Consider the following 24,390-nt stretch of genomic DNA (forward strand, 5'->3'; position numbering starts at 1 on the left):
TTAATCTTCTTACATAGCCTTTCCAACTTTTCTCAAAAGTGGCTTGGCGAGTGTGCCTGCAGTCATTTCATCTGTAGAACAGTATTGCAACTCAACAAGCCATTCTTGCATCTTTATTACTAGGTGATGCTTCATATCCGTGTGTTTAGGTTGTGAGTTGATCTTCTCCATCTGTGCAAGTTTTATGCATCCTTGGTTGTCTTCAAAGAGTTGTACTGGTTTGGGTTCCTCTATCCCAAACCAGTATTAGTTGCAGTATCAGTTTCATGCTTTTGCTGTGGATACATATTCAGCTTTAGTTGAGGACACAGCTACAGTTTCTTGTTTCCTGCTACTCCACCTGTTGTCATAGAAGTATACATGTTCACTGGTTGACCTTCTGTCTGTAGTATCTCCTGCTCAGTCTGTATCCATGTATCCCACTAGTCTGGGCTTGTTGCTTGTTGATAACTTTAGTTTCAGATGTGCCATGCCAAGCAGGTACTTTGCAAGTCTTTTGACAGCATTCCAATCCCTTTTGCTCGGTGATTCAATCTTTCTGTATAACATGTCCACAGCTGCTATGATGTCAGCATGCATTGATGTGCTTATGGAAAGAAGTTTTCCAAAAGCTTCTCTGTAATGCTTGTTGTTGTGCAGAAGTTCACTACTTCCTTGCTGGTTCAGGTAGTTCATTCCCACAGGAGTGCTTTCTGGTTTAGCTCCTTTCATGTTCATGTAGTCTAGAAATTCTTGGGTTTTCTGCTTCTGATTGAGGATATAGCTTATGGCTTCTTCTGTTCTGTTTGTATTCCAAGATAGAAGTTGATGTTTCCTGATTGATGCACTTCTACTTCTTGATTCAGATGTTCAGCTATTTCATCATAGTCTTCCTTCTCTTCATAGCATACAACCAGGTCATTCACAGAAGTCAGAATATAAGTTTATTTATTGTCTTTATATCTTGAGTATAGGCAATGTTCCACCTTGCCTTACTGAAATCCTTCCTTGGTTAGCATTTGATAAAGTTTCTCATTCTAACGTCTTGCAGCCAGTTTCAGCTTGTGGATGCTCTTTTGCAGTTTACACACAAGTTCCTTACCTTTGGATTGTTTAAATCCTGATAGCTGTTACACTTGGTCTGCTTTTCTTTGGGAATATAAATGTAGGCTTTTGATCCAAACACTCTTAGGTGATTCAGGCTGGGTTTGTGCGAATACCACAGCTCAAATGGTGTATAGTACTTGCACCTTTAATAGGTACTCCTACAGGTAGGCGGCAGTGTTGATTCCTTCTCCCTAGTTCTTGTCAGGTAGCTCTGCCTTGAGTGTACATCTAGATGTTTCAGTAAGAGCAATATTTCCTTTCTGCTACACCAGTTTGCTCTGGAGTGTATGAGACTATAAGCTGATGCCCTATTCTTTGTTCAGTCAAATAATTTGTTATCTCATGACCCGTGTATTCCCCTCTATTAGTGTAGATTGCTAGTGGCTTTCTTTGGAATCTGTTATTGGCCATTGCCACATATGCTTTAAATTTTTCCAGCAATTGACTTTTCTCTTTAATTAGGTAGGTCACAATGTATCTTTAGTGATCATCAAGAAAGGCTAGCACATATTTATTCCCACTAGAGGTATGAGTTTTTGTTGGTGCACACACACAAACACAGATGCATTAATGGATGGGAAGTAGGCTTTCAGGCCCAATTTCAGAAATATCAGTTGGCTGGAGTTTAAGACTTTGGATAATTTGCGCTTTGAGATATGGTGATATGGTGAGATTTATAACAGTCTGGTCATGTACTAGAGATCACTTCCACAAGCCTCCACATCAATGCTCCCTCTATGCTGTGGAGTCTTATGAGCAAAAATTCTACTTTTGTAAGTTACTGGCATTAAAGCTCTGAGTGAGCAATTTGGCTACTGCATGAATCAGTTTGCTCTGGAGCCATCCTTCCTGAGCTAAGACAAAAATATGTGAGCTAGAGGCTAAAAAACTATGAGCTGTCTCACACTAACTCTGCTTAGAGTGAACACTGCTCCATACATGTAAAGGTTGCCAGCTGACCACTTCATGCTGCCAGCTTTGAGAACTCTTTGTATGTAATGTGTGTTGCAATGCTAGCCTGCCTTAATGAGAAGAAATAGTTTCTCATGTAACTGTGTAGATCTTAGGCATAGTGACACAGTATATCAAGCTTGAACTTCTTCATTCTGAACTAGTATATTTTTAATTGAAAAGATCAATAGACCAGGCATTAGCAGATCTATGGTGGGATTTTTTGAAGGCAAAAAGCAACTTTTGGGAGGGATAAATTCTTTTCATGCAGCTCTTTTGATTTAAATGGATAACTTTTCTACAAGCTATGGCCTTTATCTGATGGAGTACACAATTAACCTTCTATCATTGATCTGCTACCGGCCTTATTTAGTTTGGCTCTGATAAGGTGTCAAGTCTTCATAGGCACAGGAGGCTGTAACTTCAGTATACTTCTAACATCAGATCTTAACATTATATACGTATTGAGAGAGCTCTGTCCATACCTCAGCTGTACGTGAATTAACATGCAGACATGAAATTGGACTTTGTCAAAAGTTGCATCTTGGCTTCTAGATAATCATTCATATGTTATAGAAGCTGAGGTTGCATTCCTGCATTTTATAAACAATTGTTGCAGTTAAATAACCAGTAAGGTACAGGTGACAGTAGAGCATTTATTGACATGCTAGCCCTTTGCCCATTAACCAAGAAGGACAAGAACAGCAGTGTGCCTTCACATTGCAATTGACTCATGGAGACCCCAATCTCAGGGCATTCCAAGCAAGAGATGAGCAGAGACGGTTTGCCAGGAGCTTCATTTGCACTACTAGTTTTGTAATTATAATTTAAGATAGAAATTAACATGTATAGACTGAGTTGACACTGATAAAGCTGTAAGCATAATTGCAGTCTAGGTCAACAACATTCTGAAGCGCCAGCAAACAGAAGGGTTAATGTTAAACTAAACTATAGGGCTGATTTTCAAAACTTTTTCTCCAAAACCTTTTTTTCCATAGAATAATAGCATGGAGGAATAGCTAGGAAAATTGCTATAGGGAAATGAACTCTGCGGATGAATGTTTTCAGTGATATTCTTCTGCTGAGGAAACATGCTGCTTGGTTATTTTTTATTCAACTGAAAATATGTCAGTGGTAGCACATAGGTAAAGAATCTACTTCATTTTTGAGCAACTGAAAGAATGTGTTCCCTGTCTTTTCCTGAAGCACCCTGTGTCTTGAGTATTACTGACAAGATTGCAAAATGCTTTGCATGCTTAGAATATGGTTTCCTATGCTTTGTAATTATTTGAACTTTAGGGAGTTTCTAGTGCTTGGTTCATAGGCATCCAGGGTTCAGTGTAATTAAAAAGGTTATAGTTCTGAGCAGTCTAAATTTTCTAAAATGTATTTATTTGAATTTATATCCCACCCCCCGTGGGCAGGCTCAGGGCGGATAACAACGGTGTAAAATACAAAGTTAAAGCCAGATTTAAAACAACAGTATAAAATACTATACTCCTAAGTACCATGTCAGCTCTGATAGAACCATATCAACAGTAGTGGAAGATTTTAAGATGTTAGGATCCAGGCTGCTGGTAGGGTTGGCCACAAAGAGGTGACACGCCCGCCACCTCAACCAAAAGCCTGTTCAGCTTCTATAATGGCAATGTGGCATATTTTGATGGACTATAAAGATTATAATTTGTTCTCAGAAAATTTGCCTCTCCCAAATAACACAGTTATGCCCTTTTATAATTGTAGGTAAATTCATGATTATGCCAGTGTCATATAAGTTCTTCATTTGAAATAGAAAAATGCAATTTCTTTCACTTGATCAAATCCACTATGATTTATTTCTGCCATAGTTCAGAGTTTATCCATTCTTCTGATACAACGTCAGTATTTTATACTAAGGCACTTTGTCCAGGCATTAAATCCACTTCTGGGTTCTTAATGGCGTAGTGATTAATGCAAATTTTCAGTTCACTTCTCCTTTACACATGTTTGTTCATACAACTTGTTAATACAGTCTGTATCTTATACATGTGTGTTTGTGGATTTGAAGTGTCGTCCCCCCCCCGGAATAGTAAACAGCAGCAAGATTATTTCTCTTAAACCAACCCTGTGGTTTTATTTATGATGATATAGCACTTGCGCAAAAAAAAAAAAGGTGCTTGATCACAGCCATTTAAAAATTTGGGGAAGATAAAATGTTATATGGAACACATGTGGATATAAACCCTAATCTGCTTTTAAATTCTTTTAAGGTCATGATGGTATCAATTCCAGAATACTATGAAGGCAAGAATGTCCTTCTCACAGGAGCTACTGGTTTCATGGGAAAGGTTCTTCTTGAAAAGCTGTTAAGGTCTTGTCCAAAAGTAAAAGCAGTTTATGTGCTGGTGAGACACAAAGCAGGGAAGATGTCCCAAGAAAGAGTGGAAGAAATGATCAGCTGCAAGGTATGATTCCGTAAATGATCATATTCTGTATGATTCTATAAATGATCATATTGTGTTTTCTCTTTACAAGCATGTTTGTGAATCAGTTTCTACTCAAAACAGGCATGTGTAATGGTTCTGGTCAAAAGTTGCAGCTAAATTAATTTGATCAGAGGTAAGCATGAGACCTTGATTCCTGTAATTAGAGTGCTTGTTTCTGGCCAATGTGTACATAGTTGCTTTGCATTCTGGTTATAAACATCTGACATTATCCAGATACCATGAATTGTTTCTTGGCTGCTTACCTGATAGTATTTGGCTCTAAATGTTCATGTATCTTCTCCAGCTCCTTACAGTGAAGCAAACAATATTTGTTTTTACTATTTTAATTCTTTCAGATATTTTTGTCCTGCAGGCAGAAGGGCAAGTGTAGTAGATTATTTTGTTGCGTCTGTTGATTTATTCAAAAGACTTGAATCCCTGGAAGTAAAAAGTTATTTGGGGGGGGGGTGATCACTATCCAGTACAATTACTATTATGCCTAGACATCTCTCGCCTTTCATCTAGGGAACCTAGCCCTATCTCAAACATATAACACCTTAAGATCATTGAGATGGTGTGAACTATTGAAGAGAAAATGAAAATAGTGGTTAAGTGTGCGAACTCTCATCTGGGAGAACCGGGTTTGATTCCCCACTGCTCCACTTGCAGCTGCTGAATGGCCTTGGGTAAACCATAGTTCTGAGAAGAGGTGTCCTTGAAAGGGCAGTTCTTGAAAGAGCTCTCTCAGTCCCACCTAACTCACAGGGTGTCTGTTGTGGGGAGGGGAAGGGAAAGGAGTTTGTAAGCCGCTCTGAGACTCCTTTGGGTAGTGAAGGGCAGGGTATAAATCCAATCTCATCCTCCTCCTTGCAGTAGCTGTATGAGCATCACTAGATAGATTTCACAGCTGGTTTATGTCATTATGGTGACTTTGCATGGGCTGTGCTGCCACCTATGTAAAGTATCTATGTGTGCTTAGTTAGCACACAACACAATACTGAATCTCTAGCATGCAAACAAACTTTGGATGAATTGCAGCACAGTTTAAATGAGACACTTCACCTGTGCAAAGTTACACAAAGCAATTCTTTGCCTCACCAGTATGGTGTTTAAATTGGGCTTAAGCCTGTTTGAAGAAAACTTGCAGCAATAATGAAATGGAGTGCAACTAGTGATGACCACTAGAATAGGATTAGTTTTGCAACACAAAACTGATTTACATCTCATTTTCGGCAGTCAGCTTGCTGCATGCCCTTCTTTAAGTAACTATTTCAGACCATGTTTTTTGTCTGTAAAATCATCTGCAACACATTGTTCAGAGTTTTGGTATTGACCTATAAGGCCGTGACCAACATATCTATGGGACCATCTCCTTCGTTATGTCCCCAGGAGAGTGCTGTGCTCCTTAGATAGCAATCTGCTGATGGTCCATGGCCCCAAAGACATCTGACTGTCCTCAACCAGGGCCAGGGCCTTTTCAGTTCTGGCCCCAACCTGGTGGAACCTCTCTGCCAAGCACCACCAGGGCCCTGCAGGAACTGGTGCAGTTCCACAGGGCCTGTATGCAGAGATGTCCCACCAGGCTTTTGGTTGAGGACATCTATGGTTCCATCTTGTCTGACACCCTTCTCTGTTGTTTACATCTACCTCACTCTCTTCCCCCCTGCAGCAGTTGGAATTGGGATTAATTATTTGCCATCTGATTGTTGAAATGTGTTATTAATGTTCTAATTGGTTTTATCTTGTCTTTGTTTTATGGCTTTTGTACATTGCGCAGAGCCCTGCTGTGGCAGGGATTGGGCGATTCATAAATACAATAAATAAAGTAAATGGGTTGTCAACTCCAGGTTGGGAAATTCCTGGAGATTTTGGGAGTGTGGAGCCTGGGGATGGTGGGGTTTAGCATATACCCTCTCCAGAGTATAGTGCCAGATCCCACCTTCTAAATGGCTATTTTCTCCAGGGGAACTGATTGCTGTAGTCCTGGAGATTGGTTGTAAGTCTGAGACACCTCCATGCCCATCCTGGAGGCTGGTAACCCCAGTCTCACAGGGTTGCTTGGGTGAATGTGAGCTCCTGTAAAACACTCTTTGTATCTCTATGGCAGATGTTTTGTTGCTTATACTAGTAACTGAGACTTTTACTTGATGGCATTCCAGCAGTCCTCATGCAGGAACAGCCCTCTCCCATTTAAGGAGTACCTGTATCTGACTGGCCACTGAGTCACAGCCTGCCACTTGATAATCACTGGGTAGAGTTGGCTCTGCATAGGTGTAGGTTATGTTTGAATATTTTCCTATGTGAAATACTCAGTGCAAACAAAAGGCTGGTATAATGGAGAGAAGATATTTTGAGCCCTTTGGCCATTGTAGTAGGGGAGCATTACAAAATGGTAGAATTTTTAAAATATGATTCTATAACTGCATCCATTGTACCATAGAACAGCAGCAGCTCCCTTTCTCCTTCCCCATCCCACCTGCTGCACTGTTATCACCTATCCACCTCCTTCATCTCCCATATGCAGCCACTACACGTGTCAGCAGGCCAGTGAAGACATGTGGTCTGCACAAATACAGATAAGGCTGCTCTTTGGGGGCATTTCACTCTTTCAGTTTGTAATTTTTCAGGTGTTTCTGCACACCTGGGCATCCCCAAGTTTTGGTATTGACCTTCAAGGCTTTGAGCGGTCTGGGACCCATGTATCTTCGGGACCACCTTCTCTGGTATGTTCCCAGGAAAGCATTACACTCCATTGAGAACAACTTACTGGTGATCACTGGCCCCAAAGATAACTGGCTGTCCTCGACCAGAGCCAGGACTTTCTCTGCCAAATACCATCAGGGCCCTGTGGGGTTTAATGCAGTTTTTCAGGGCCTGTAAGGCAAAGATGTTCTGCCAGGCTTTTGGTTGAGAGCAGTGACAGTTTTCCATCACGGTTGGCACCCTCCCACTTTTCTACCATCTCCCTTGCTTCAGCTTCCTCTTTACCCCACCTACAAGGCGGTAACACAGTCTGGAATGGGTTTAAACACAGATTAGTAACCATCTGAGATTATTTTAAGAATGTAAGAAATGTTATTTATTTTAACTTTTCTTGTTTGATATTTTTAACTTTTGTTGTACAAGGTCCAGAGCCTTGTCCATACAAGGATTGGGCGATTCATAAATTTAAAATATAAATAAATAGGTTCAGATTTTTTCCTGGATATACATTAAATAAAAAGAAGACAAACAATCTTATTTGCAGCAACTAGAGCAGAAGAAGAGAGAAAAAATTCGAATGTGTGGTCACTAAAAAACCAATAAAGTATTTGGGAATATATGTAACAGGACAAAATGATAATCTCTATAAAGATAATTATCAAAAAGTCTGGGCAAATATTAGTGAAGATTTACAAAGATGGGATAGGTGAAAATTTTATGGCTAGGAAGAATTTCCGCAATCAAAATGAATATATTACCAGAGTTGACTTTTTTGTTTCAAATGTTACCAGTTTATATAGATGAAAAGATTCTAAAAAATGGCAGAGAACAATAAATAATTTTGTAAGGAGTGGAAAGAAGCCAAGAATAAGATTTAACGTATTTCAGGACAAAAAAAGAAGAAGAGTTTTAGCTATACCAAATATTAAATTGTATCGCCAAGCAGCTACACTAGTCTGGGTATCAGACTGGATTACAAATTCAAATCAAAGGAATGTTAAATTGGAGGCAATCGATACTAAAGAAGGAAAGCACAAGTGTTTATGATCAAGAAATCACTAAAAACAGGGTTTTGGACTAAAATACGGCAATAATATTTTGAGAAATGGCCTATTAAGAATATGGTTTCAATGCAGAAATAGAATAAGTCTGCCAACCTGAGTCGTCATTGACATTCCCTGTTGATGTTTACTGTGACAATAATACAAGAAAGAAAATAGATGATATGAGAATATGATGGACAAATAAGGAAACATATAACTCTGGCAAACAGTTCAAGATGTAGGAAAAAACATTCCAGTTATTTTAATCTAATGGTATTAAAATTGAAAGAACAAATAATTAAAGATGGGGACAACTAAGAAAGAAAATTATTTTTGAACAATTAATCATCAGAGATTCGAGACATCTATTAGGAAAAATTATAAAATATCATTGCAGTATGACACTGAAACAGAGCAAGTAAAAATTGCATGGTAAAATGGATACAAAATTTTGGAGAAAATATATGTGAGAGTCAGTGGGAAAATCTCTGGTCAAAGAAATTAAGTTTACTGAATGTGAAATACTAAGTGAGAACGGGTATAAAATGTTCTTTAGATGGTATATTACCCCTACAAAGGTAAAGGCAAAGGTTCCCTTGCTTGAAAGCCAGTCGAATCCGACTCTAGGGTTGCCGTGCTCATCTCTGTTTCAAAGCTGAAGAGCCAGCGCTGTCTGAAGACATTTCTGTGGTCATGTGACTAAACACCAAGGTGCACGGAACGCTGTTACCTTCCCACTGAAGTGGTACCTATTTATCTACTTGCAATTTCTTGCTTTCGAGCGGCTAGGTTGGCAGGAGCTGGAACTAGAGATGGGAGTTCACTCGGTCATGCAGCACACTCAGGTCTCGAACTGCTGAACTACCGACCTTCCACAGCCTGCAGTTCAGTGTCTTAACCACTTGAGCCACCACAGCTCCATATTACCCCTAAAGTTACAGCAAAAGCAAATAAAGATTAGAAGGGCTAGAAATGTCAGAATACAGATGCAACATTGTATTATATCTGGTAGACGTGCAATAAAATATTGGATAGAGATACATGAAGAAATGTAAATAATATTAAAATTTAAAGTGTGCAATAGATCCAAAAAGTATGCAATATAACAAAAATACACAGTGAATTATTTCAGTATATGATGATAGTGGCAAGAGTAATGTTTGTGGCAAATGGAAAGCAGTGAATTGTCCAGACTTGGAATGGAGGAATAAACTGAATGAATATGCAACTATGGCAGAGTTAATATCTCTCATCCATAATAGACTGATTTCAGAATTTTAAGAAAAATGGAAAGTTTTTTTCAAGTATATAGCTGAAAATCAAGAATAGAATTAAATCAAAACAGAGAATGATAGAAAGAAAGGGAGATTTAGGTAATACATGCTTTATAATGAAAATGTCATTAGATATGAAGATAGATGGAAAAGATAGGAAAGATATTTAAATAGAACTGAAATTGTAAATACCCAACCTGTCTGGGTTTATCTTGTAGTCTGTATATCACAGACTACAAAACTTCCTGTCCATTGATTAGTGTTTGCTTATGCTGAGTAATGAGGTTTGCTTTCCAGGTATCTGGTGCTTGATGGGTTACTCCAGCCCATTAACAAGGTAATTTGTCTTAGATAGGATGACTCAAGGGAGACTTTCAGCTAAGTAGTTGCACATCACTTACCACCTTCAATTTAATATACTATTTTTATTTCAAATTAATGCTTCTTGCATTTTGCATCTTTAAAGACTGAACAGGGAAAGCCACAAGTGTTTGGATCACTTCTAAGATCAGTCTTAGAGTTCACAGCTAGATTAGATAGCCCATGTCAAAACAAGCTCATTCGTTTTTTATGCCTTGGACTACAACTTGGCGAGCTTTGTAGCTGCTTTGGTTTTTAAATTAATGGGAGAGGGGACAGAAGGAGTATCAAAATCCTGCACCATTACTTGTTAGATTTCTGTTAAATGAATCCCTGTGCAAACTCTCAGACTGTGTGTGTTTTGTAGCACTGGGGTTACACTAGCCAAGGGCTCAACAATCCAAGGCACCATGCCACTTAAAAATTTCATTGTGGTATCTTGTATTTTCAAAATGCCATTGTAGCATCTCTGAGCAATCCTTGGAAGCTCAAAACTCATTCTCATTTTGAGAAGGAATGTGTTCTATTGTGTGACTGTGATGGATTGCACAGAAAAGCAGGCTTTTTAAAATGCTGCTTGTTTCAGAGAGTCAGGGAGTTCATGAATTAATCTTCCCTGAAGAGAAGCCCTTATGTGATTGGCTGCTCTATGCTTTCTCTGATTGGCCAGCATCAGCTGAGAGAGGAAATAAAACAGCTGATCTGGAGTGAAAAGAGGTCTTTTGCTGTTTGGTCTTTTGCCTTTTGAGACACTTTTGGTCTGGATCAGTAGCCAGCCTCTGCACAGGGGGTTTCTAAAACTATGTAGAGGAAGGTTCGTTCTTGGTTTATTTAATTATTTGAAAAAAATAGAATTTTTTGGGAAATCTGGAAGCAACATGGTAGCAATGCATGTAGTTACAATGAACTGCTGCTTTTCATTATGTGTGGTATTTATAATTTACATTTATAGACTGCCATCCCTTGTACACAAGGCTCAGGGCACTGAACAGCAACAACAATAAAACAGTAATGATAATGTTAATGATAAAACAACATAATTAAAACATTCCCAGAAAGTGCTAAGACTTCAAAATTTCAAATTGTGTCAGTGCCTCATGGGGGAGGTAGAGAAGAAGCGGGGGGGGGGGAGCAGAAGAATGGTACTCATTGCTGTCCTCAGGCAAAAGCTCGGCAGAACACCTCTGCCAAGCACGCCCTATGGAGCTGCATTAGATCCCAGAGGGCATGGATGTTATTCGTCAGAGGGTTCCACCAGGTGGGGGCCAGGGCTGAAAAGGCCCTGGTCCTCATCAAGGACAGCTGGATGTCTTTTGGTCTGGGGATCACCAGTAGATTGTTCTCTATGGAGCGTAACACTCTTTGGGGGATGTAGCAGAGGAGGCATTCACAAAGATATGTGGGTCCCTGACCGCCTAAGGCCTTAAAAGTCAATACCAGAACCTTGAATCTGACTCAGTACTCCACTGGAAGCCAGTGCAGCTGACGCAGCACAGGTTGAATATGCGCTGTCCTTGATATTGCAGTCAGGAATTGTGCTGCCTATTCTGGTCCAGCTGGAGTTTCCAAATCAGTCTCAAGGATAGGCCAGCATAGAGCGAGTTACAGTAGTCCAATCTGGAGGTGACTGTTGCATGGATTACTGTGGCTAGGTCAGGGCAAGACAGGAAGAGTGCCAGTTGCTTTACCAGGCACAGCTGGAAAAACTCCAGCTTGGCTACGTTTATGATCTGAGCCTCCATTGATAAGGAGACATCCAGAATCATGCCCGAACTCCTGACAGTCTGTGACAGTGTTAAGGGTACTAAGATCAGAGAAGGGTTACATAGCAAAGAGCAAAATACCAGACAAAGTTGTGCAAAGAAGATGATACAATTCTATATAACAAATGTCTTACAATGATGAGTAGTAACAATAATAAAGAACATGAGTACAGACTAAATATAATTGTAATCATTCAAATCCAACCCAATAGGTATAGTATAGAAATCATGAAATTACAAGACCAGGTACAAGTAATAAAGTTTTATGGACAATCATATAGAAACATGTGAATCATACAGATACAGTTCAAATACAATCAAGAAGGTCATAAAGATGTCATGTAGTTAATCATGTAAGAGTAGATAATAAACACCATCTATCTACTCTTACACAATAAACTACATGACATCTTTATGACCTGTATCTATATGATTCACATGTTTCTATATGATTGTCCATAAGACTTTATTACTTGTACCTGGTCTCATAATTTTATGATTTCTACATGGAGTTGAACTTCAATTACTAGGAAAATCTGTAATGTTCTTTATTAGTGCTAAGGACACACCATCGAAAGTAGGGAGTTGGTGCTCCAATCCTGAATCCCCCCCACAAGCCACAGTATCTCCATCTTAGTTAGATTCAATCTCAGCTCTTTTTTCAACCATCCCACCACAGCCTTCAACCCCTTGGCCAGATTTTTTGAGGTGGTGTCCAGATAGCCGCTCATCAGCAGATACAACTGGGTGTAATCAGCATATTACAGAAGCAAGCACTGGACTCAAATAGTCTGATTTCCTTCCTTCCGCAACACACCTTAGCTTGCCAGTTCAGAAGTAATGGCAAATTGTCATTTCTTTTGAAACAGATAAGGGCCAAATTTCAACAGTTGAAGGGATTAAGTGTGTGTGTAAGCCCATAGAGGTTTCATTCACATAAAGCCAAGCAATGGTTTGGATTTCAGTGCGAGCTGGTAATCTCATTTGCAGCTGTTGTATGTTCTCTGAACTACTAATACTAAATCTGATTTCACCACCACAATTACTCTTGAGCTACAAATGACTACATTAGATTTCAAAATCTACTGTTACATAACAGAAGTTCAGGTGTAGTCGGAAATCTTGCTTGAAATAGTACTTTCACATACACAGATGCTTATAGCAATGTTTCCAATGTTTTTACTTAAAATAATAAACTGTCTTGGTATTAGGATTGCCAGGTGCCCTCTGGCCACCAGTGGGGGGCTGGGGGGGGTAGGGTTGTAAGATCCAGATGGAGATTTGGGGATGGAGCCTGGGGAGGGCAGGGACCTCAGTAGGGTACAGTGCCATAGAGTTCACTCTCCAAAGCATCTATTTTCTCCAGAGGACCTGTTCTCTGTAGTCTGGCATCCCTTCTTGGTATATATGTTGGCAAGCTTAGAGGTTTGTAAAACCTAAAATTTATTATCCCGTATGATAACTATATTATGTAGAATGGAGGTTTCAACTTATAAGTTAAATGCTGCCCTCAAGGTGCTTCTGTTGAACAAAATGGCTGCCTGTTCTTGATTTTCAAAATGCTTGTGAAATGTTTCTGTGGTTTCAGATGTGATCTTGAATATTGTCGAGTACTATCCATACTCAGCAAGTTGCTTGGTATAAAGTGGCTGTATGTAACTTAGTCTTAAACATCAATTAGGATTTCCCAGTGCTTACAGGATTCTGGTCAATTTTTTTGTTTTACAGCACTGTGAGGGTATAAATAGGAAGTTAGTGTATTTCCTAGTTTGCACAGATTTTTGAAATGTATAAATTGGTTGGAATCTCAAGAGTAGTTCATGCAAGGATGGCTCTTAAGGACAAGCCAAAAATCTTATAGGAGGCAGCCTTATTCCACTCCTGTTTGTTTGGACAATGGCATTTTTTTCCTTTTATGTGTGGTTGAGCTGCCTTGCTTATTAGGTGTGCCTTTTAAACAAATTATATCAATTCAGGGCTTTAAAATGGTTTGTATTCCTGTTATTCTGACCGGCAAAGTTTGAAGCTTTCCTCCAATTTACATGGCTCTTTATGTGGTAGAAGATCCTCATAAGTTGGAGAAAGACTTTAAACTCTGAACAGAATGGTAGGATACCAACTTGTTTTTAAATATTACAAACCATTTTTAAACATTTATGAAACGTTGGATCAGGTCAACTAGAAATATTGCAGGGGTGTTATTTGAAAAAGACTGGAAATGTTTGGCTGTAAAAATGACATGTCTGTTTACTGATTTAAAAAATCTTTTTATTATGCAGTGTAAATGTGTTGTTTTGCATTTTGGAATGGATTGTGTATGCTTAAATAACTTTGCCCATCCCAAAAGGAAGATGAGCTTTTTATCTTTTTGAAGGTTGACTTCTATTTGAGTACGTACATGGGTGGGTGTTTTTCTTTCTCACCTTGGGGCCTTCTTTCACCAGCAAGGAGATCATAGGGCAAAGAAGGGAGTGTTCTCTGCTTCCAACAAGCTGGTGGGCAAGACTACAAGCAGCGCCAGAAGACACCAAGGTAGAGGGTGGCATACCTCTCCCCCCCACCAGCTGGCTCACCAGGCTGCTTGCAATGTGATGAGCCAGCTAGTGGGTGCCACCCTCTACCTCTCTGCTTTTTCTGGCTGTCTGCAAAAGGGGCAGAGGCACACAGAGAAGTGCCCCCTCAGTTGGTTCACCAGGCTGCTTGCAGTGTGGCAACCACACTACTCTCTCTCTCTGCTTCTACTCCTTATGGCTCATGCCAAAAGTAGGTTGAGACCAAGGTCAAATTAAATTCAGGATTATCCTCTATTCCTTTAGCCTTCTCTTGTATTGTGGGGAAGCCGTCTTACATTTGGGCCATCCTCTTTTCTGATGTATACAGTAATGTCATACTCTTTTCATAATATAAGTGAAGATAAGAAATACAATGTAATATTTTAGGTAGAAACCATGTCAGGATTATTCCCAGAAAATTCTGAAACACTCACTTTGTGCCTTGGCTTTGAGACTCTTAAATATTTAGACCTGTTTTCTTTTGGCAGCTCTTTGACCGACTGCGAGATGAACAGCCACAATTTAAAGAAAAAATTATAGCAATTGCTAGTGACCTTACAGAATTAGAAATGGCCCTTAGTGAAGAAGACAAGGAGACTCTCATAGACTGCACAAATATTGTATTTCACTGTGCTGCTACTGTAAGATTCAATGAAATTCTAAGGTGAGTGGTTTAAGTTAAATATACCTCAACATGAACAACTTTTGTGTTGTAAAGGAAGAATACACCTTGTCCTGCATTGTCTTAATGCTTTTGGACCATGATAAAAGCAAGTGCACTCATCCAGTGTGCTGCAATTTACACTTTTTTCCTGAAACTTTAAAGGTATGGGCCTAATTTTTAAAATTTTTGCCTTACTGAAATGGGGTCTGCCAATTCTGAAACTGGTGTGCCTCAAAAATGAATTATTTCATTCTTAAGGTTTTTATTCATAGTTGAAGATTTTGTTTTATTTCTGAACTAGGTCCTCCTTACTGATATAAAACTTGGAAAGCTATGGGAAAAGAATTTTCTTTTGGGGAAAATTAAAATGCATGCAGTACTTTTTCTATCAAACTGAAAATTCATACCATGTAATTTAGCATGTAAAATTGTAGTAACTTATGGAATTTAAAAGTAAAAGTCTTAGTTTTCTATAAGCAACTTCACAAGTATACCCAGTACTTGAGAGAGCACTGCAAACTGCCACACCTTAAGCTACCTTATCATATGTGTCTTAATTTTTGCCCTCTGAGAGGTAGGAAAAATAAAAGGTGGACTTAGAAACATAAAAGATGGAATTAGAAAACAAAATTCATAGTAAAGAAAAGAGTATGTTTTTGAATAGATAGTCTTAATATAGTCAGAATAAGCAGGACAGTATATTAAGTTAAACTTCATGACTCAATATACTGAACTCTATTATTGAACACATTATAGCAAATTAATTGTATACAGTAAACATATCCTTGAAAAACATGTCTACAGTATACACAGGAATGCTATAGTTTGTCTTACATAAACATTTTAAGTGAGTAAAACCTGGCCTTAAATCATTTCATACATGTCAAATGAGAAAATATTTTATAAAAGTTTTTTCTTGTGTTATCCCCAGATGTCCCTATTTTCCATTGGAAAAAAGTGGAAAAAAATCATTGGGAAAGGCACAGACTTTTTTTGAATGTTTATGGGCCTTCACATCTGTAGTACTGTTGGGGCAGTCAGGTATAAAAAGGGCGTTCTAGGTGCAAGCATAATAGTGGCGAAAAATAAATAGAATCTGTTGTCTTACCAGTCTAGGTATGTATATGCTGTTAATTAAGTGATTTGGATAATTAGCGGTTTAATAATAAATATTAAAAGAAATATGGCTTAATCTTACAAGTTTGTGATGCTTGTACAGGCTTACAAGAGTGAATCTTGTTAACATTTAGAAAATGCATAAATTCGTTTGCTCTGGAGCCATCCTTCCTGAGCTGAGACAAAAAGGTGTGAGCCGGAGGCTAAAAAACTGTGAGCTAGCTCACACTAACTCAGCTTAGAGGGAACACTGATCACAACTACTTCCCAGTACCAGCATTTAAATGACTTTTATTCTCTTGGTGCTTCAGTTTTCCTTGTCACAACTTTGTGGAAACAGCCTTCCCAGAAATAATTAACTGATTCTGGCATTAAGTTATTACTAGTTTGTTTATCTACATTTATTTATAAGGTCAATTTATATACCGCCTTTCCCTGAGTCCCAAGGGCTCAGAGCGGTTGCCAACAACAAAAATTACAATATAAAACCAAAATTAAAATAGTCAAGTTAAAATTAAAAAACATTAGATGGTGCCAAAATTAATACAGTATGCATTACTGTCCTGCAAGCAGAGTGAGGGGGAAGGGAGGGAGTGCCAGGTAGATGGTACCTGTTGCTGTCCTCAGCCAAAAACCTGGCGGAACATCTCTGCCTTACATACCCTGTGGAACTGCATAAGGTAGGAGCCAGGGCTGAAAAAAGACATATGTTAACAGACCACAGTTCACAAATGCCAGTTACCCTGTTTCCCCGAAAATAAGACCTACCCCAAAACTAAGCCCTAGCAGGATTTCTATGCATTTGTGGTATAAGCCCTAGTGTGTCTTCTTGAGAAAAAATAAATATAAGACAGTGTCTTATTTTCGGGGAAACACGGTACTCTGCTTCTTGTCTCGTTTCGTGCCTTCAGGTACAGTTCCTGGATGCTGTACTGAGCTTCCCTGAGTTGCCATGTTGCTTGCTATCAGTCCACTGGTGGGGGAGCCTTGGGCAAACCAAGATGCTGCCACCTCCTGACTCTTGTTTAAGGACCCTTTGTCTCCCTTCCCCTTTTTGTCTGCTTTGCTGAATTCCTGCACTGAAATAAACAACTGAAATAAATTAGATCTTTCTCTCCCCCCCCCTTACTGGTTTTACTGCCTTTTAAATTTTTTCTGAAAGAGGCTGAATTCTCTGAAGCACATTGCTGCTTGGTTAGTTATCACTAGCAAGGAAGGGGTGTCCAAAGAAAGCAGAGGGAAGGAGAGAGAGGGAATCGGCGAAAGTACCTTCAGTACTGGAATGCATTTGGATTGGCAAAAGTTTCCATGCTTTCCTTGAAGTAGGTTGGGGACAGTGGTACTGAATAAACTGGGATTTCTCTATTCAGGTGGCACACAAAGCATAGTTAAGCCAGGTACAAACTATAGTTTAGAATGCCAGTTTGGTACACAGCAACAAGCTGCAGTGTTCTGGGTAGTCTGCATTCAGGCACTGCAATAAAGCAGTAGTTTTAATATAATAAAGTAATGGTTTATAAACTGGAGTTAATCATTTGAATGTAGCTTCATCTGCACACCTGGGCTCCGCTGTCTCACTGCTGAGGATTCATGCAAATTTGTCATGTACATAACCTGCTGAAACGCTGCATCTTGCTTGCTACCCATCTTTTTAACCCTGAACTAGCATCTAATTTGGATTTTATTTACCCTAGCTGCTGCGTGTATATGACTGAATAAAAGTTTGTCTTTATTTTAAAACAATTATTTTCATTGTAGAAGGAACACACAGCAAATGTGTCTTAATCCAGAAATTTTCAATTATGCAGAGTGCATAGTATGGTTCCTTTGTATCTAACATTTAGCACCTAATAGGAGGCCATTGTTCAGTTCATAATTAAGAGCTGTCTGTTTTTGTGTAGGGGCCTGTAGAAGAAAAAGTACAATGGTAATGGGTATCCTCCTTTCCCTGAGAGTTCTGTTTCTCCCAACTTGAGGCAACATTTTGCTGCCTTCTATAGTAAGATGATACGGGCTGGAGTGTAAATGAATGCAGAGATGGTTAGAGATGAGCCACACACTATCAGAAACACTTGCAAACCAATCGTGTCCTTTTGCTTTCAGCAAATACAGTGGTAGTACCTAGCTCGGACTGACACAGGTGTTCAGGGAACACCTAAGAAACCAAAAAAATCCCAAAGGAATGTGAACTTGTTTAGTTATATGTACACACAGGATCTTGGGTCTGGTTATCTAAAGTCCTCTAGGACAGACTCATGTAATGTTTTCTTGTTTTTTTTCTTCTTTCAACAGAGATGCTGTTCAGCTCAACGTAATTGCAACACAGCAGCTTCTTTTCTTAGCCCAGAAAATGAAGAATCTGGATGTGTTTATCCATGTTTCAACAGCATTTGCCTATTGCAATCGAAAGCACATTGAGGAAGTCGTCTATCCACCCCCTGTTGATCCCAAGAAATTGATAGATTCCTTAGAGTATGTGTTTAGTGCTCTCATCTTGTATCTACATTTTGAATAACATGAAATGTTGGGAAGTGTTTGTTTTAAACAGACCTGAAATGAGATGAGTTGGACGTTCTTGGTCTTTCAGATTTTGATCATATGTGATAAAAAAAAATTGAAGATGTGATTAGGCGGGATATGGAATAACCCTAGATACTGTATAAATAGAGCTAGTGTGGTATAATGGTTAGTGTGTTGCAGTAGGATCTGGGAGGTCCAGCTTTGAATCCTCACTCTGCCATGGAAGCTTGTGTGTGTGTGTGGGGGGGGGGAGATCTTGGGCCACTCACACATTCTTAGCCTAACCTATCTCAGGATAAAATGGAAGAGAAGAGAATGCTGTAAGTCACTTTTGGTCTCAAGTGAAGAGAAAGGCAGGGTATAAATGAAATAAATAAATACAGGGTGATAAACTCTTGATTTTACATTTAAGGCAAGAAGCTAATGTGTTGACAGTTCTAGAAGTCCGGCAAATAATTTGCTATACTATTAAAAATAATCAGGATCATGCTAGTCGGGTTCATTTGACAAGCTACTATACCAGTACTATTTTTGGGCACAGTATTTTATTATTTATTTATTGGTTCATTTTGTACCCTGCCCTCCCCGCAAAGCAGGCTCAGGGCGGCTCACATCAAAATATTGCATAAACTAGTCATCAGACTGATATATTTAAATTTAACATATTTGCATAACATTTTCTGGAATCTGAATGCTTGCCCACAGCTGACAAGACATTCTAGATGTAAACAGTGATACAGTGTATATGGATGACAATTTAACAGTTGACACACGTTTGTAAATAAGCTTATATCCCAGTTCATCCCCTCGGCTCCTTGGTTTATTCTGACCTGCTTAAATATACAAATATTCAGAAAAACATCAAATATTGACAGTTTGAATACTTGGAATCACTATTGTTTCTGTACAGTCAACTCCTTTTGATCTATTCATCTGCCTTTTCAAACTAATTTGTTTGGCTTCATGTAGGAGTTATTAGATATTTAGTCAAAAGAAAACTTGGATATTATTAAAAGGTCTTTTTGAAGTGAATGGCCAGTGTAATATTTAAACATGTATACCCCACCTCCCCTTATTAATGTTGCATCTTAGAACAAACATAAACATTTGGATAAAGATATTTAAATCTTCTGAAATACCCAGCATAAAAATGGAAAATCTAAAACACGATGATATAAAAACAAGACAGCTAGGCCTTCAGAGAATAAAAATGCCCAAGGATTGTAAATTAAGTACCAGGCAAGCTTCTGTGAGATGGATTCTGCAGTCTGAGTGCTACCACTGAAATGACTCTGGTGCTTACCCATCTAATCTCTTGACAATGTGGGTGCACAGAGCAGGTCATGTGATAATTGCTGGGCATGCTCATATGAGAGAAGATGATCATTCACATAACTTGGTCCCAGACCACATAGAGCCTTTACAAGTGTTAACTGGAACTTTTTGCTTGGAAGCAAATCAGCAGCCACTGAGTATATTAGTTTGTATGTTGGGTGGGGAAAAAGGAGACTTATTTTTTAGCTATTGAGTATCTTTTAAAGTTTTTAGTTGAAGCTGATACCTTTTTTGTTATAGTTTAATTGGGTAATTCTAAACTGAGCTTGGATTCTGAGGTGCCTTTCTGCTCATGGAAGGCCACGTTTCGGATCCAGCCTCATGACTTTGTTTTGGATCAATGTGTTGACTCACATGTAATACCCAAACTGTTGGAATTTTTGCCTTCAGTATTTCAATAACAAATAGCCACTTAAATTCCAGTAAATTTTTCCTTTTTTCCACTTGTTTCTGGAAATGACCTGAAAGCTCCATAAATAGCTATCAGTTTTCTGTTTTAAAGTGGGTGCGTGAATATAATTATGTATAATACAAAAGTCCTGCTTGGGAATGTTAGAGTAGAAGGGCTGGGCACGATATAAATATTTTAAATGTTTTTTCTGTAGGTGGATGGATGACGGCTTAGTGAATGATATTACTCCAAAACTGATAGGAGACAGGCCTAATACTTACACATATACAAAAGCCTTAGCAGAATACATTGTTCAACAGGAAGGTGCAAAATTAAATGTAGCCATTATAAGGCCATCAATTGTGGGTGCCAGCTGGAAAGAGCCTTTCCCAGTAAGTTAATTTTTATTACCTTAACTACTTGTTTAAATACCAAACGCCAGTGTTAACTTGTCAACAAAAACTATTGCATGTTAAAAAGGCAAAGGTTTCCGCAGTGTTGTGTATTGTTCAATCTGCATGTTGTTTCTCTCAGTTTACGTGTGAATGGAAGCCCAAAAGATAAATAGATTTAGGGCTATTTGTTCTGAGGCATACTACATTTGGTAAATAATTCATGTGTGCTTGGCTCTGAGAAAATCTTGCTTCTAACAGATGTTCCTGTGTTGAGGGTTGATACCTGCAGTAAAAGCAGTAATGTACAATCACTGATAGCAATTCTGTATAAGTGGGAGATATGTGATCCCTGCCAAGGTAGCCCAGAGTTATTTTTCTCCTAAATGGTTTGCTTTGACTTGAGATAACTTCCTGTATTAGAAATTGCTCCAGTTTATAGTATTGGAAGAATTAATACTTTTCAGTGGTAATTCTAAAACAAATATGCCCACAGGGCTTCCACATTCACACTTGTGGTTTGGACTCATAAGCAGAGAGAGAGAAACTCTTTCCATATTAACACTATCAGAGGCACAACTTGAAAGGACATTGTTGTGAACAAAAGTAGTAGTAATTTGTGCCCCTGGGCCTCTAGGGTAGATTTTTGCTAATAGGAAAAGTCTCAGTGTTGGGCATCTCCTCAAGACAGAAAGCAGGCTGGCAGATTTCCTCAAATGTTTTGTTAAGGGCTGGTATAGCCTCCAGATTGCTTTCTCATCCAGTGTTGTGTAATTCTTTTCAAAAGAGGAGAGAAGGCAGCAAACTTTCCACATACCCACATACTACTCAAGTAATTTATTTTCAGATGTTTGAATTGAATAGCTATACGGTGAAGAAAGTGCTCTGCTTGATGAGAGTACCTCATTTTTTTAAAATAATAGTTTGGTGAGAGGCTTTTTGACTAAAATAGCTGATAAAGACTTCTGTTACATAAGTGTTTTTAAAGCACTTTGGAAGAGGTAAATTATTGTTTGCTCATGTATGCAAGAGAGAGATAAAATTAGACTAAATAAAAATGTTATTCTTGTGATAATTTACTGTTGCAGAATGATTTCTGTCTTTTCCATAGTAGTTGAGCCAATAAGCTTTTCTCTCTTTTTTGTTTCCCAACAGGGATGGATTGACAACTTTAATGGACCTAGTGGCCTCTTTATTGCTGTAAGCAACCTTTGCAATGTAGTGTTTTGTCTTTGAAAGCTAAGGGTGACTTCAAATAATTTTCTTACTGTGTTATCTTCTGTTTTAAGGCAGGAAAAGGAATTCTTCGAACCATGCGAGCCTCCAACAGTGCAGTTGCAGATCTTATTCCAGTAGATGTAGTCATCAACGCAACAATAGCTGCTGCTTGGTATTCAGGAGTTAATAGGTATAGCAGGTGACAATGCAGTTTTCAACCGATCTAATAAACTATTGTCATATGATACTTTAATACTGTTAGCTCCAGTTTTTTAAGTGTAGGTTCAAACTTGTAAGTTACGTGTGGTGATGTTAGGTACTGCTGTAGGGACAAATAACCAGTTATGTTTACTTTCCTGTTTAATAATCATTGCAAAAGTGTCTGTGTCTAGGAAGGTACTGCATAAGCCTCCAGGAGTTCATAGCGTACAGCACTCCAGGGTATAGGAAAAGGACATTGGGACATAAAGTGTTTCTCCAAGAAACCCCTGCACTGAGTACTGGGGAGAACTGAGTTCAAATCCTCTGCCATGAAACTCACTGGGTAATAATTATCATATGGCACTGTGTATAGTATAGCTAGGAGATCTAAGATTGTCTGGCAGCCAGACGTTCTCGCTCTTTTAGCATTATGCACCACTAGGTGGTGAGTTAGGCTTTTTTAAGGCAAGAGACACTTCAGAGGTTGCCTGTCTCTGAGTCACAACCCTAGTATTCCTTGGAGGTCGCCCATTCAAATACTAGCCAAGGCTGACCCTGCTTAGCTTCCGAGATCTAACAAGATCGGACTAGCCTGGGCTATCCAGGTTAGGGCAACTCACTGGGTGACCTTGGGCCAGCCACACTGTTAGTCTGCATTACCTCGGAGGAGTATTGTGATGCTATAGCTCTTAGGTGGAAAGGCAGGATAAAAATGCCATTGCTGCCAAAAGCTGCTGAAATAGGTTGTCATTTCATACAGGGAGGGGAGAGGTGCCTGTAGAGTGGAAAGCGAAATGACATGAACTTGCACCCCAGGCATTTTGGTCCTGACTGTATAAAAGTGCATTCCAACAGCCTCGGTCTCTTCTTTGACCCCTGAATAAGGTCTATGTTAATTGCATTTAGACTGTTTCTTTTGCAGTCTGGTTGGGTGATACTGTATAAATAAACAAATTTAAATTGTAGTGTTATGTGTGTTTATAATTGTTGTTTTATTTATACTGTAAGCTGCCTTGAGTTCTGCAAGTCAGAAAGGAAGAATTTTAATTATTTACCCCTCAGTTTGCCTAAAAGACTAGCTATTATAAGAAAGTAAATTATGTAGATGTTCCTTGTCCAAATGTTTGCAGTCAAGACACATGATTAGGGAATAGGAAAACTTAAGTACAGGGTGGGCAGCAGTGGGCTCAAAGAATAATATTAAAAGTTTCAAATAGATACACTTTAGCAGCATTGTAAATACCTGGAAACAATGTTTACCATTAGGTTGTTGCATGGAAAATGACCGGGCACAAACAGGACAGAAGAAATACAGTTACCTTGAGTGTGCTAGAATTTGAAGAGGAAATAAAGGTTGGGAGGAGATGACTAACAAGACTGCTGAAAGTACAGCAGAAAGAGAAGTAGCAATCATATAACTGAGCAACAGACTTAAAAGAGTCTTAAGATGAGAAACAGATGAATCAGTAAATAGTGGAAATCATGATAAAAGATAACCAGAGAAAGCATGAGAACAGTATCAGTAAAAAAATTGGAAGTGTCTTTGAAAAACTACAGAAATAAGGGACACTGGCTTTGGTGGCTTGGATCTGAGGAACAAAGAATAAAAGGAATAAAAACTATGTTCAGGTTTATGATTTAGCATTTTCTTAGTGTGGACCTTGAGATCCTTCTGGTCATTTAGGTTAGCATTGGACACTTTGCTTGGCAGTAGTTCATCCTTCTTGTCCAAGTGTTCACTGAAGTCAGTATATTGGGTGACGTCTATCTCTTAACTTGTGGGATTCCCCAAGGTTCCATCTTATTTCAAATAATAAATATCTGACACTATCAAGAAGGATCTCCCAGTGACTGGAAGAAGGATGTCATCAGTGTGTTTCATTTCATAGCAGAACATTATTAATACCCTTGAATTAGCCTGAAGACCCACCTTAGTTTTTGTGGGGGTTAGCCTATGTAAGATGAATTCAGATAAGGAAATGATTAGCAGTTGTTGATGGCTATTATCAGCAGGGACTACTTTTTCTGGACCAGTGCAGACATACAAATAAACCAGGATTTAGGGATCTGTAACATGACATGGGTGGGAGAGGAATGGGGATTCAGTCCTGCTGGGGCTTTACTTGACCCAAGACTCCTCTAACATATTCTCCTTGGAGATGTTTTAGGCTATCATTCTCAGCCTTCTCGTCTCTTGTCTCATGTGGCATTTTCGCTGTTGCTTCTCTTGGCTTTCCCATTTGTGACAGCAGGTGGAGGCCCGTCTTTTGTGGTAACATCCACTTGTGTTTGTGCTAGCACAAGTACAAACCTCAACTGCCAGAGTAGCAATGTACTCTGTACAGAGTTGCATGCC

General features: G+C 38.9%; 1 protein-coding gene across 2 annotated transcripts in view; it reads left to right on the forward strand.

Moving 5' to 3' along the window:
• The window catches only part of FAR1 (fatty acyl-CoA reductase 1), an 86,112-nt gene that overhangs the window by 30,017 nt on the left and 31,705 nt on the right, over positions 1 to 24,390 (forward strand). Inside the window, exons 2-7 of one of the 2 annotated variants that reach the window (XM_015412836.1) lie at positions 4,287 to 4,481; positions 14,686 to 14,861; positions 18,270 to 18,449; positions 20,438 to 20,615; positions 21,771 to 21,815; positions 21,905 to 22,032. In XM_015412836.1, coding sequence (XP_015268322.1) covers positions 4,290 to 4,481; positions 14,686 to 14,861; positions 18,270 to 18,449; positions 20,438 to 20,615; positions 21,771 to 21,815; positions 21,905 to 22,032 — 899 coding nt within the window. In that variant the 5' untranslated portion in view covers positions 4,287 to 4,289. The remainder of the gene's footprint in view (positions 1 to 4,286; positions 4,482 to 14,685; positions 14,862 to 18,269; positions 18,450 to 20,437; positions 20,616 to 21,770; positions 21,816 to 21,904; positions 22,033 to 24,390) is intronic. The other variant, XM_015412845.1, reaches the window with a different exon arrangement.

The sequence above is a fragment of the Gekko japonicus genome, unplaced genomic scaffold (assembly GCF_001447785.1).
Source record: "Gekko japonicus isolate JY-2015 unplaced genomic scaffold, Gekko_japonicus_V1.1 scaffold821, whole genome shotgun sequence".
Lineage (NCBI taxonomy): Eukaryota > Metazoa > Chordata > Lepidosauria > Squamata > Gekkonidae > Gekko > Gekko japonicus.